The sequence below is a fragment of the Tupaia chinensis genome, unplaced genomic scaffold, assembly GCF_000334495.1.
Source record: "Tupaia chinensis unplaced genomic scaffold, TupChi_1.0 Scaffold000568_1, whole genome shotgun sequence".
Classification (NCBI taxonomy): domain Eukaryota; kingdom Metazoa; phylum Chordata; class Mammalia; order Scandentia; family Tupaiidae; genus Tupaia; species Tupaia belangeri.
Window position 1 is genome coordinate 1,140,253 of NW_006160082.1, and position 13,482 is coordinate 1,153,734.

Consider the following 13,482-nt stretch of genomic DNA (forward strand, 5'->3'; position numbering starts at 1 on the left):
CGCACGCGTGAGTTTTAAGCCACCGGGTCCGGGACGCGAACCACGGTTGACTACGTGGGAGTCCAGCAACATAGCCATTACGCTAACTGCTGGTTCCCTATAATATCCTTCTCTGAAAGTGAGTGGGAATTACGTTGGGAATATTTTGTGTACAAACAGTATTAAGCATCTACCTGTTTTGTGTCTGTCTCTTAGCTAGCCTTTGGGTCCTCTTCAGGCTTTTTATGACATTACCTAAAAGCTGTTTTCTATAGTCTTTAGCCCTTATTGATGCCCACCTCTTTGTTATTTTATTTATTTTTTTTATTTTAAGAGGTTTTTACCTTAGGGCCTGTGTGTCCACTAGAGAGAGAGATACACAGAGACAGTAAGAGGGGGGATGGCCGTGCCACAATCCCTCCTCCTCCATTGTTCTCCTGGGATCTTGGTCACCCAGGCACATGAGCCTGGTGTGAGTTTCAAGTCACTGGATCTGGGACTCAAACCCCGGTCACACACGTGGGAGTCCAGAGACATAACCACTGTGCCATCTGCTGGCTCCTCTTTTTCCTTCTTTATGGCCAGACTGGCTGCCTACTTTACCAAGATGAAGACTGGAGTCAGCCCTGAAATGCCAGGGGGCCGGGATCCTGCCAGGATGAAGAATTGTGGGAAAAGAATTGTGGCATGGCCAAGGCCTGGTGGCAGGTATTTCTCTCCCTCCCTCGCCCTCTGCCGCCCGTCTTTCTCTTGTGCATGTGCACACACCATCTGGCATAAAATATAATTATAAAACTGAAACCAAAAACGAAAAAGACTGCACACCTCTCATCCAACTTTGTGACAAAAACAAAGCCCCTTGGGACCAGCTGTTGGCGTAATGGCTATGTCGTTGGATTTCCATGTAGTCGACCGCAGTTCAAGTCCTGGACCCAGTGGCTTAAACTCACACCAAGTTTGTGTGCATGCGTGCCCAAGATCCTGAGAGAATGGAGGAGAAGGGATTGTGGTGTGGCCATCCCCCCTGGGGGGTGATTTCTCGCTGTCTCTCTCTGTCTTACTGGCGAGTGCACGCGCCCTATAGCAAAAAGGAAAAAAAAAAAAAAAAAGCCTCTTTCACACTTTGGTCCCGCACAGTTTTTCTTCTCCTTCACGTATTGTCTCTTCCTTCCTCCTAGCTTCAGAGAAAAGATCAGCTCTTGTTAATGTCCAGAGGTGATCGATGTCTATGAAACCAGCACAGGCCAATGACAATAACACCAGAGAACAAGACGGATGCTACAACAGCCAAGTGACAGTCCGAGTGAGTCCTCTCTGCCACACATGGAAACACTGAGGAGCGGTGGCGCAGTGGTTCTCCTCCTTTAGTCAGGCTACCTGCAAAGCCAGCCCGTCACTTCTTTCTTTTTTTGTTTTTTGAGAGGTTTTTGCTATAGGGCACACGCGCTTTCCAGAAAGACAGAGAGAGACAGAAAGCGAGAAATCATCCTCCAGTGGGGATGGCCATGCCACAATCCCTTCTCCTCCATTCTCCCCTTGGGATCTTGGGCACGCACGCACACGCGCCCTGCGTGAGTTTAAGCCACTGGGTCTGGGACTCAAACCGTGGTTGGCTACATGGGAGTCCAGCGACATAGCCATTACGCCAACTGCTGGTCCCAACAGCCTATCATTTGAAACCAGTTTTGGTTTATTCTGAAAAATTCCTGCCAGACACTAGAATTACCTCAAGTCTGTAAAACGAAATAATGATAATAAAGTTAGTTGTTTTTGTGTCTTCTGGGGTGATTTTTTTCAATTCAGAAAAGACTACTTAAAAGTTTCCTTTTAGTTTAGTCAACAATAAAACATGACCATGGGCGAAATTAGACTACTGCCAATTTGGATGTTCCATGAGTTAAGAATGGTTTTTACATTTAAACATGTTGGGAAAACTAGAAAGGAGAATAATTTTTTTAGAGGTTTTTTTAACTTTTTTTTTTTGAGATGTTTTCGCTATAGGGCGCGTGTGCTCGCCAGACAGACAGAGACAGAGAGACAGAAAGCGAGAAATCACCCCCCAGGGGGGATGGTCACGCCGCAATCCCTTCTCCTCCATTCTCCTCTTGGGATCTTGGGCACGCACACACACACGTGCCTGGCGTGAGTTTTAAGCCACCGGGTCCAGGACGCGAACCGCGGTCGACTACGTGGGAATCCAGCGACATAGCCATTACGCTAACTGCTGGTTCCCAAGGTTTTTGCCTTATGGTGCGTGAGCTCGCCAGAGAGAGAGAGAGAGACAGAGACGGTGAGAGGGAAAGTGAGAAATCACCCCGCAAGGGGATTGCCACATCGCAATCCCTTCTTCTTCATTCTCCTCTGAGATCTTGGGCATGCATACACACGTACCCGTGCATGAATGATTTTCAAGCCACCATATTTGGGACTTGAACTGTGGTTGGCCTTGTGAGAGTCCAGTAATGTAACCAATGTGTCATCTACTGGCCTCAAACATAATATTTTTGACATGTGAAAATTGTATGAAATTCAAATTTCAGTGTAGTTGCAACAGAGACCATATGTCCTGCTAAGTCTATAGTATTTTCTATGTGACTCTTCATAAAAATTTGGCTGACCCTTGATTTAAGAATTAAGTATTCAATTTATTAAAACAACAAATGCAAAATCCTCCTTATACTTTTTAAATAATTTTTTAAACATTATTTTAATTTGACCAGGTTGGGGGGGGGGGGGGAGGGAGAAAGAGAGAGAGAGAGAGATAAAGTGAGAAAAAAAGACGCCAGGTCCAGGACTAGAACCACAGTCAGCCACATGGGAGTCCAGCACCCTTAATCACACGCCACCTGCCGGCCCACCTCCTTATACTTTTAAAAAATCAGATAGTGGAGCCGGCAGGTGGTGTGGTGGTTAAGGTGCTGAACTTCCATATGGCCAACCAGCAGTTTGAGTCTTGGAGCCTGTGACGTGAAAGTCACGCTGGATGCATGTGTGTGGATGCCCAAAATCTTGAGAGGAGAATGGAGGAGAAGGGGTTATGGTGTGGACATCCCCTGGTGTGTGTGTGTGTGTGTGTCTGTGCAATTTCCCACTTTCCCTCTCCTTACCTTTCTCTGTCTCTCTCCAGAAAGTGAATTTGCCTGTGGCAAAAACCTGAAAAGACAAGAAAAGAGAAAAGGAGAGAAAAAAAGGAAAGAAAATCAGAAAAAACAAACAAACAAACAAAAAGCAAATCAGGCAGTGGCCCAGCCACAGTGGTTCAGGCAGTGGCCCGGCCACAGTGGTTCAGACTGAGAGGCTTTACTTTCTCCCTCCACCTCATCTTTCACAGGCGAGGAAACGCACCCTATCATAAATCGAAGGAAAAGAAATATAACCTAACATCTCAGATTGATTCTTATTATAGAAACATTACTATGATTTTGATTTCTTAAACCTTCTTTACTAATCGTTATCTTCTTGGGTTGGAAAGATATCAAGTGTTGGGGAAGACTTACTATTCCAGTTATCTGGCGCAATCTACTAAGGAAGGCAGATACTGGTCCAAGAAATTGAAGTGACTTAGAGTCAGAGTTTCTGGGAGGCCCTGAGAGGCAAAGTTGCCAGCATGCCGGGGATTACTGTCCCCACAGTCATACTAAGCCCCCTTTTGGAGGTTGCTGATTCTGTGCTCACAGACCTAATTCTCACACAGATCTGCAGGCTTCACAACCTTCCATATATCCTTTGATTAGATGATTAGATTTGCATCTCTGGTTTCTAATGTATTCTATCTAACTCTAAAGATCTTTGAACTCCCTGGGGTACCAAGAATAGATCTTCACTTATCTATTTTCATTGCAAGTAATTCAGCAGGTATATAATATATAAGAAATTAACTTTTTAGAACTTTTGAAGAAGTGTATTTATTCCATGAGAAAGAGAGAGATACAACACCTCTGACCTGGGCTTTATGCAGTAATCTCTCTTGAGCTTCAGCCAGCCCCAGATCATAGGCACATGTGTGCCCAGGGAGGTCTCTGGATATAAGCTGGCAGCCTTCTCTCATGGGTTACCTAGCAGAGCATCATGCTTAACTGCTATGCCACTGTCCAGCCTCATGAACTTTAACAAAGTAACCTCAGTGTCATGAATACATCTAACAGAATTAACAAGAATTACTAGATGTCATGTAATACTCTACCTTATTTCTCCCTCTATCTTAGAAAGTTTTTTTTTTAACAATTTATCCAATCACAATCATAACAACATCATATATTACATTTGACTGTCTCTAAAATCTTTTGTCTATTGTTTTAGAAGTCTTTGCCTTAGGGCGTGTGTGTTCACCAGAGAGACAGAGACAGCTAGAGGGAAAGTGAGAAATCACCCTCCCCAGGGGGAGGGATGGCCACAATGCAATCTCTGCTTCTCCATTCTCTTCTTGGAATCTTGAGCCCGCATGCCACATGCCTGGAGTGAGTTTCAAGGCACTGGGTCTAGGACTCGAACTGCAGTTAGCCATGTGGGAGTCTAGTGACGTCACCAGTATGCCATCTGCTAACCTTAAGATCTTTTAATCTATTTGCAATCTCTGGCTCTCTTAAAGTCACTGATCTGTTGAAGAAAACCAGTTACTTAAAACATTTTTTTTAAATAATCTGCCACCAGAGACCAGCTGGTGGTGCGGTGGTTAAGGTGCTGGACACTCCCACATGGCCACCTATGGTTCGAGTCCCAGACGGGATAGCTTGCTTTCCCTCTTTACCTCTCTCTCTCTCTCTCTCTGTGTATGCGTCTGTCTGGTCAAATTAAAATAAATGAATGAATAAATAAAACATTAAATAAATAATTCTTTTTTAAAAATAGAAAGCTTAAAAAAATACTTTGCCACCTTCTGGATTTAGCTAATTGGTCCTAGGTGGTCTGAAGTCTTTTGTGTTAACTTTATTCTCCTGTATTTCTAGTAGTAGGCTTTATTAGCTTTAATTTGGGAGAGAGGGTCAAGAACACTCCATAGGTAGGTAAATGTATCCTCAAATGTATTGTCAAAGTCTTTTGTACTTTATGGGTCCTTGAATTCCTTTGAATTTCTAGAATACATCATTTAAAATGGCAACCTGATTTAAGTTAGACTGTCTCATCTGACTTTGGGTGGAACTTGCAATCACAACTCACATAATAGCTAATTTTTTAATTTCCATTTTGTAAACAGAATTATATAATTTTATTTATCAGTATTATTTTAAATTTGCTATAGGGCATGTGTGCTCACCAGAGAGGGGGGCAGAGAAAGTGAGAAAGCAAGCAGCTAGGTTCGGAGCTCCAATCTCCATCAGCCATGTGGGAATCCAGGATTCAATCACTACACCATCTGCTGGCCCCTATAATTTGCTAATTTATTAAGTGCTTTCTATAAGCCGGACACAATGCTATTGCTGTGTTGTGTGTGAGTGTGTGTGTGTGTGTGTGTATACACATATACAGACACTCTTCACTTAACCACTGAGTTCCCTTCCTACAATTAGGGCATTAAGCAAATTGGTTGATAAGAGAGGAGCTTAAAGGCAGATGTCTTGTGGTGCCATAGGGTATGTAGTTTTCAATAGATACTACATGACACCACATTAGAATAATGTAATCCTGGGACCAGCAGTTAGCATTATGGCTATGTCGCTGAACTCCCATGTAGTTGACTGAGGTTCCAGTCCCGGACCTGCTGGCTTAAACTCACGCTGGGTGTGTGTTTGCATGCCCAAGATCCTGAGAGGAGAATGGAGGAGAAGGGATTGTGGCATGGCCACCCCACCTTGGGGTGATTTCTTGCTTTCTATCTCTCTGTCTCTCTCTGTCTTTCTTGTGAATGCACATGCCCTATAGCAAAAACCTCTCAAAAAAAATTAAATTAATAAATAAAAAAGAATAATGTAATCCTACCCATACACAAAACATACATTAGATAAGTGCCAGAAAGTGACAAGACACACCACAACAGTAATATAAAGCTGGAGTAATCACCTTTACTTATTTAGAATATAATTATGGATGCACAATAAAGTACACACTTATAAAAGAAATATGTAGTCTTGTGTGATTGTGAATGATTTATGTACTAAAATTTTTAAAAAGTATTATCTAACTCATTTATATTTTTAATTTGACCAGAGAGGGACAGAGTGAGAGCAAAAGTGAGAGAGGAGGAGAGAGAAAGTGAGCAAGCAAGCTGCCTGGCCTCGCACCTTGGTCTGCCATGTGGGAGTCCAGCGCCCTTCACCACCATACTACCTGCTGGCCCTTATGTACTGAATTCTAACCAAGAGGCTTTTCCTGCTGGAGATTCCGTCCTAAGTTCCAGCAGTGGATAAACAGGTATGCCATTGAGGGCTGGCTGTTATGCTCATTTAATGGTCCTCTTGTTTTTAAAATTTTTTGAGAGTTGTTTTGTTTTGCTGTAAGGCACGTGACGCTTGCCAGGAGAGACATAAAGCAAGAAATCACGCCTCCACACCGGCAATCTCTTCTCCATTCTCCTCTCACAATCTTGGGCATGCGTGCACAAGTACCCAGCGTGAGTTTAAATCACTGGGTCGGAGACTCGAACCATGGTCGACTACACGGGAGTCCAGTGACATAACCATTACACCATCTGCTGGCCCCCTTTTTAATTACTTTTGAAGATTTTTGCTATAGGGAGTGTGTGTTTAAGAGAAAGAAAGTTAAAAAAAAAAAAATCACTTTCCAGAGATGACCATACAGCAATCCCTTCTCCATTCCCTTCGGACTTTTGGGCAGCATGCACATGTGCCTGGTGTTTCTCAAGCTAACAGGTCTGGGACTCAAACCAGGGAGTCGCTACGTGGGATCCAACGCCTTAATCACCACGCCACCTGTCGGTCCTCATTTAATCTTTTTAACATTTCACGGTAAACTAAAACGTAGAGTGTTGCTTTTGACCCAATCACTACCGGAGGCTGTGAGCTCAGAGGTGGAATCGGAATCCCAACTTCCTGGTCGCTTTCAGCTCAGAACAATTCCGCCTCTGCCGGTTCCGCACTTCCGGTCTCCACCACCCAAGCGGTCCCGCCCGCCAGCTCCAGGAAAACCACACTTCCCAGAGTGCACTGCGACGGCGGCGGCCTCAGGCCGGCGCTCCTTCGGCGGCGCCATTTCTGTAGACGGAAACGGCGGTGGGGCCTGTAGTCATGGCGCTGTTCCCCGCCTTTGCGGGCGTTAGTGAGGTCCCGGATGGCGGGAATTCCAGGAAAGGTAAGCACACACAAAAGGATCGAAGGAGGCATTCCGGAGAGGTTAAGCGGCAGCTTTTCGGACTCGGATCTTCGCCCTCACCGTGGACGTTTGCATCCCAGAGTTCTCCGCGGCGTCGCAGAGCCTTCTGGGAAGGGGTGCAGACCTGGGCCCGGCTTCCAGGGGCGGCGGGGCTCGCAGAGTTATGAAGGCGGGAAGAATGACTCCCTGGGCCTGGGAGTTGGATGGTGTCATATTATTGGATCCCATTCTCTCTCCGAGCCTCAGTTATTTCACCCTCGAAATGGGGATATTGGTGTCATCTCAGGGGACTCCTGATATGAACGCTGGCTGTTTTAATCTCTTTCTTTTCGTATTGATTTCTAGAGTGCTTGTTACGTTCACCTCTTTTGGCAGGCCTAGATCTAGGAGACTGGAATCCAGCGCCTAGTTAATTTCCTTCTAGACAGGTGCAACACGTAGTGAAAAGAATTCATGCTTATTTCTTGACAGCCATCTGTATGCCGGGGTATTTGTACCCCAAACATTCCAGGAGTACTTCATTGCTAAAAATTGAGGCACATGGTGAATTCATTTAAAAAGTAGTTAATGCTAGATTGTGCACATTGTGTGACAGGGCCCAGGAGTGACTAACGCCTAATTCATCCTCTCCTCTTTCTTTTTGTACCGTTTCTCGTAATTGTGAGCAATTTCTTACATCATTAGTTGTGGTCTTCCTTCACTACACTGTAACCTCCCTGTAGTCAGAGACAGTGTTTGTCTGTTCATTATAGCATTCTTAGCCCCTAGTACAGGTCTAAAATATGGTGAGTGTTCAATAAATGTGTGCTGGATGTACAGACCAATAGTAGGGACTTAATAATTATGTGTTGCATGAATGTATGAATCTACCTTTAAAATAACAGTATAGAGTATTGTAGATGTCACAAATGAACTATAGGATGAATTACTTCTAATGAAGGGCCAAAGAAGGCCTTATCATGGAAGTTAACTTTTGGAATGGGTCTTTAAGAGGGTGGCATTTAGGATTTGGACAAATTGAGATAGCAGAAAGGCATTCATTCCAAGCCCTTCAAAGGCCTGCCGAAGAAAAGTGTGAGACCTGTGTAGAGAACCTTAAATGGTCTAGTTTGTTTGAGAATGCAGTGTCAGGACCAGCAGATGGCATAGCAGTTATGTTGCTGGACTGTGGTTGGAGTTTGGACCTGGTAGTTTGTAAATCATGCTGGATATGTGTGCTTGCATGCCCAAGATCCCAGGAGGAGAATGGAGGAGAGGAACTGCTGAGTGGCCATCCCTCCTGGGGGGTGATTTCTCACTTTCTCTCTTACCATCTCTGTCTTTGTCTCCCCCTGCCCCCGACAAGTGCACATGCCCTAAAGCAAAAACCTCTTTAAAAAAAGAAGAAATGGATGAGGATGGTCACTTTTAATTTTTTTTTGGCGGAGGAGAGGTTTTTGGCATAGGGTGCATGCGCTCGCCAGACAGAGAGAGACAGAGAGACAGAAAACAAGAAATCACCCCCCAGGGGGATGGCCACACTGTAATCCCTTCTTCTCCGTTCTCCTTTTGGGATCTTGGGTACGCACGCACACGCGCCTAGCGTGAATTTAAGCCACCGGGTCCAGGATGCGAACCGCGGTTGACTGCATGGGAGTCCAGCGACATAGCCATTACGCTAACTGCTGGTCCCAAAGATGGTCACTTTTAATAACAGGTCAGGGATTTGTCATTTTATTTTGGGGGGATAAATGGAAGGTTTCCAGGAGAGTGTCACTCTTGACCAGTAAACATCCTTGGGTATCTATCCTCCAGATTATATGTGTAAAAGTGCTTTTTATAAAGTATTTTTGAAAAATGAAACGTTATTGTTCACAATGGAATTAACCATAGTTATTTCATAAAATTCAAATTTCCCAGGTTGTTTCAAAATTTCCCAAGTTGTCTTAAAAATGAGCTTTCGCAGTTCATGCGTTTGAGTCAGGATCCAAAAGAGAGCCAGCACTGCATTTTGTGGAGAAGTCTCTTAGGTTTGTTCAGTATAGAACAGTGTCTCCCTCACCTCTTATTTTTCCATGTGATCAACTTAGTGAGAAACCTTGATCATCTGTCCTGTACACCTTTCCCACCAAATCATAATGTCATTCAATATGCTTCTCGATCTCAATACTTCCTGTAAAGAGGATTGATTAGATTCAGGTATTATATTTGCTGTTCAAAATATACACCTTATTGGGGTGCTGTGCATTTGTTACTGAATCCTCTCAGGAGGAAGTACTGTCTAGTTTTCTCTCCTTTGATGATGTTAAGATTGATTGGTGGGGCCCAGCCAGTTTGCATGTGTTGCTTAGACACTGAGCTCTGCAGGCTAGAACCACATGGGAGGCCTGGATTTGATTCCCAGTTCAGCCTAAAGGCTAGCATTGTCGTGTATTTGTAATCCCAGTAACTAGGGAGGCTGGGGAGGAGGATCATGAACTGGAGACTGACCTGTGAAACTGTCAGAAAGACCCAGTGTGGTCCTAGCTACTTTGAAGGCTAAGGCAGGATTGTGACACAGGGAGGCCCTGTTTAAAATAAATAAATGAGTAAAAATCAATGTGTTTGCAGCCTGATTCACTCATTATGAAGTTACCCATTAAACTTTTCACTTAATGATTTTTGCAGCTATTTATGATTATTGCTATGTCTTTTATTTCTCTGAAGTTACATAATGGTTATTTTCCAATTTTATTATCTCTCCTGTTTTTATTGGCATCTGTTATTCCATAAAGAATCATTGGAATAACCTGAAATACTGTCCGGTAGGAAAGAGAAAACAAATACTTCATTATATTCACTTTATCATTTTCAGAATAATGAATTGGATTCCTAGTAACTTCTAGAGGTGACTAGCAAGCTCTGTTTTGTTTTCATTATAAACTCATGATTTTTTTTTTTATAGAGATTTTTGCTTGCCAGAGAGACAGAAAGCAGAAAGTCCTTCCCCGGGGGATGGCCACACCACAGTCCTTGCTCTCCATTGTCCTCCCAGAATGTGGGGCATGCGTGCACACACACTCTGCATGAGTTTCAAGCTGCCAGGTCCAGGACTTGAACCACAGTTGGCCACGTGGGAATCAAGCACCTTAACCAGTACACCACCTGCTGACCCCTAGCTCATGAATTTTTAACACATTCGTATTTCAGTCCATTGCAGATAATATTTTTCTAATGTTTAAATTGTCCCATATTGGCCAATGGGAGCTTAATCAAGTTGGCACATGTTCTCTCACTATGATTTGGATAGTAGTTTGTCCCCCAAAGGTTCATGTTTTAGAATTTGGTCCCTAATGTAATGATATTGGGAAGTGGTAAGAGGTAAGCCCTGGGGCCTGCAGGTTAAGGATGCTGACTCCCACATGACCGACTGTGGTTTGAATCCTGAACCTGCCGGCTTGCTTTCTCACTTTTTCCCCTCTTTCTCTCTATATCCCCCCCTACTCTGGCCACATGAAAATAAATAAGTAAATAAAGTTAAATAAAATAATTTTCAAAAGGGGGCGAGGCCTAGTGGGCAGTGATTCAGTTGTGGAGGTATCAGTCTCATGGATAGATTTGTGATGTTTCATGAGACCCAGTGAGTTCCAGTTCTCATGCAAGGGGTTAGTTCTTGTGAGTGGGTTGTTACAAAAGGAAGATGGCTATCCCTAGGCCTCTGCACACACCTGCCATGTTTTCTGATCTGTTGGCAACATTGTGATTTAGCCTGCCTGATGCCAGCCACACACCACACACCTTTGGACTTTGTAACCACCAGATCATAAGTCAAATAAAAATAAACCTGAACTCTTTTTTTTTTTTTTTTTCTTCCCTTTCTTACTTTTACCAAGGGACACATGCACTCACTGGAAAGAAGGGGGCAGAGAGAGGGAGAGAGAGCCCCCTCATGGGGATGGTCACACCATAGTATGTGCCCAGTATGTTTTTCAAGCTGTCAGGTCTATGACTCATCTACACAGTTGATCATGTGGGAGCCAGCTTTTTTAACCACCATGCCATAGGCTGCCCAAACCTCTATTCTTTTTTTTTTTTTTTTTTTTGGCTATAGGGCGCATGCACTCACTGGAGAGAGAGAAAGAGAGAATGGGAAAGTGAGAAATTACTCTCCCCCCCCCCCACCAGGAGGGACCACCACCAAGAGGGATGCTACACCATAAGCCCTTCTCCATTTTCTCAGGGTTTTGGCATGCACTTATGCCCAGTGTGGTTGTTTTTTCTTTTTCTTTTCTTTTTCTTTTTTTTTTTTTTTTTTTTCAATTTTTGCTATAGGGCACATGCACTCACCAGAGAGACAGAGAGTCGGAGAGACAGAAAGCAAGAAATTACTCTCCAGGGGGCTGGCCACACTGCAGTCCCTTCTTTTCCATTCTCCTCATAGGATCTCGGGCACTCACACACATGTGCCCAGTGTGAGTTTTAAGCCAGTGGGTCCAGGACTCAAACTGCTGTCGACTATGTGGGAGTCCAGGAATGTAACCTTTATACCATTTGCTAGTCCCACAGTGAGTCCAGGACTCAAACCATGAAATCAGCTATGCAATCCAGCTGCCTTAACCACCATGCCACCAGCTGGCCCCCAGAGTTCTGCTTTATAAAAGATCAAGTATATCCGTAAGCAACACAGTAGCCAACTAAGACACTCACTTTGGCATGACCCCATCATCTTGAGCAGCTTGCTTGCATTCTGTTGTAAGAGATGCCCAAGCCGTCATCACTTACATGTTCTGTTATGGTCTGGACTTGGCCATTTCTCCAAGGAAACGTGGTTTCTTTAGTGAAAGATGGTATGGATAGATTAAAACCACAAACTGGGTGTTAATAATGTCTTCACTGGGGCCAGCTGGTGGCGTGGTGTTTAGGGCGACTGGTTCCCATGTGACTGATTGTCTGGTTTGAGTCCTAGACCTGGTTACTTGAGAAATACTGAGTATGTGCATGTGCATGCCCAAATCTCAAAAGCAGGGAGAGAGGGAAAGGGGATTGGGCATGTCCATGCCCGTGTAGGGTGCTTTCTTGCCCTTTTCTCTATCTGGGGAGCACATATGCTCTCTGCCAAAATAAATAAATACAAGATGATCTCTTTTCTTTCTTTTTTTAAGAGTGTCATTACTATTGGATTATCATTACTTAGAGACTTTTCAGTGGTCAGAATCTGGAAGAGAAAGATGTATCATGAATCCATATTGGTATTTCCAGTCCAAGTTGTAGATAATGAGGTTTTTAATATCATTGATTTGTTTTTAAGTATCTTTTTTTCTCTCTGTTTTCTCTTATTAGAAGGGTAGAGACAGACAATCAGTCTCAACAGGATCTTAATGCTGCAGCCCTCTTCTAGCCTTTCCCAGCCAGCCAGAATATGGGCAGGTGCACAGACCCAGTGTGCCCAGGTTGGCCCAGGAGCCAAACCCTGGTCTTCCACGTGGCTTTCAGTATTGCAGGGTGCTGTGCACTGCTGTGCCACCATGGCTGGGCCTGACCGAACTTTTCTTTTTTTCCTTTCTTTCCTTCCTTTTTTTATTCCTTCCTCCCTTCCTTTCTTCCTTCCTTCCTTTTTCTGCCACAGGGCATGTGTGCTCACCAGAGAAGAGGTGAAAGCTCTCTATGTGGGGAATGATCACACCATAATCCCTTCTCCTCCATCTCCCACTTTATGAGCTCTTGAGCACGTATGCACAGGCACTCAGCATGTTTCCCAAGCCACTGGGTGCAGAACTTCAACAGGGAGGTCCTCCGCCTAGGATCTGGCTGCCTTAATCACCAGGCCACTGAGCCAACCCTCTGTTCTTTAGATGTTCAAAATGACAGTATTGCTATGACTAATATTAATTGTTCCAGATTTCTCTATGGTTCTATTTTGTTTGTAGGACATATCCTACAGTGGATGTTTTGTCAAATTATTGTGTTTTAAAATCACTTGAAATAATTCCGTGTAATTTTATCACCAGTTTAATAAATAGGAGTATTTGTTCCATTTGATTTCAATTTTTAGGGATTGGCTTTTTTTTTCTTTTTTATATAATCTTGTTTTGTAATGATATAAAACATTTATATAGTTCTAAAGTAGAAAACACAGCTAAGTATATTCAGGAAATAAAAAAGTTTCCTCCAACCAATTATTGTTCCTTCAATTACTTTCCTCCCCCTACTGTTAAATTTTTCACTAGTCATTGGCCACTTTCTATTTTTACCCTTTAATATAAGCATCTACATTTCCCT

General features: G+C 43.6%; 1 protein-coding gene across 1 annotated transcript in view; it reads left to right on the plus strand.

Moving 5' to 3' along the window:
* Positions 1-6,855: 6,855 nt before the first annotated feature.
* Positions 6,856-13,482, plus strand: part of NRDE2 (NRDE-2, necessary for RNA interference, domain containing) — a 58,168-nt gene continuing 51,541 nt past the window's right edge. The window contains exon 1 of the mRNA XM_014591398.2: positions 6,856-7,224. Within this exon, the coding sequence (XP_014446884.1) occupies positions 7,161-7,224 (64 nt within the window). The 5' untranslated portion in view covers positions 6,856-7,160. The remainder of the gene's footprint in view (positions 7,225-13,482) is intronic.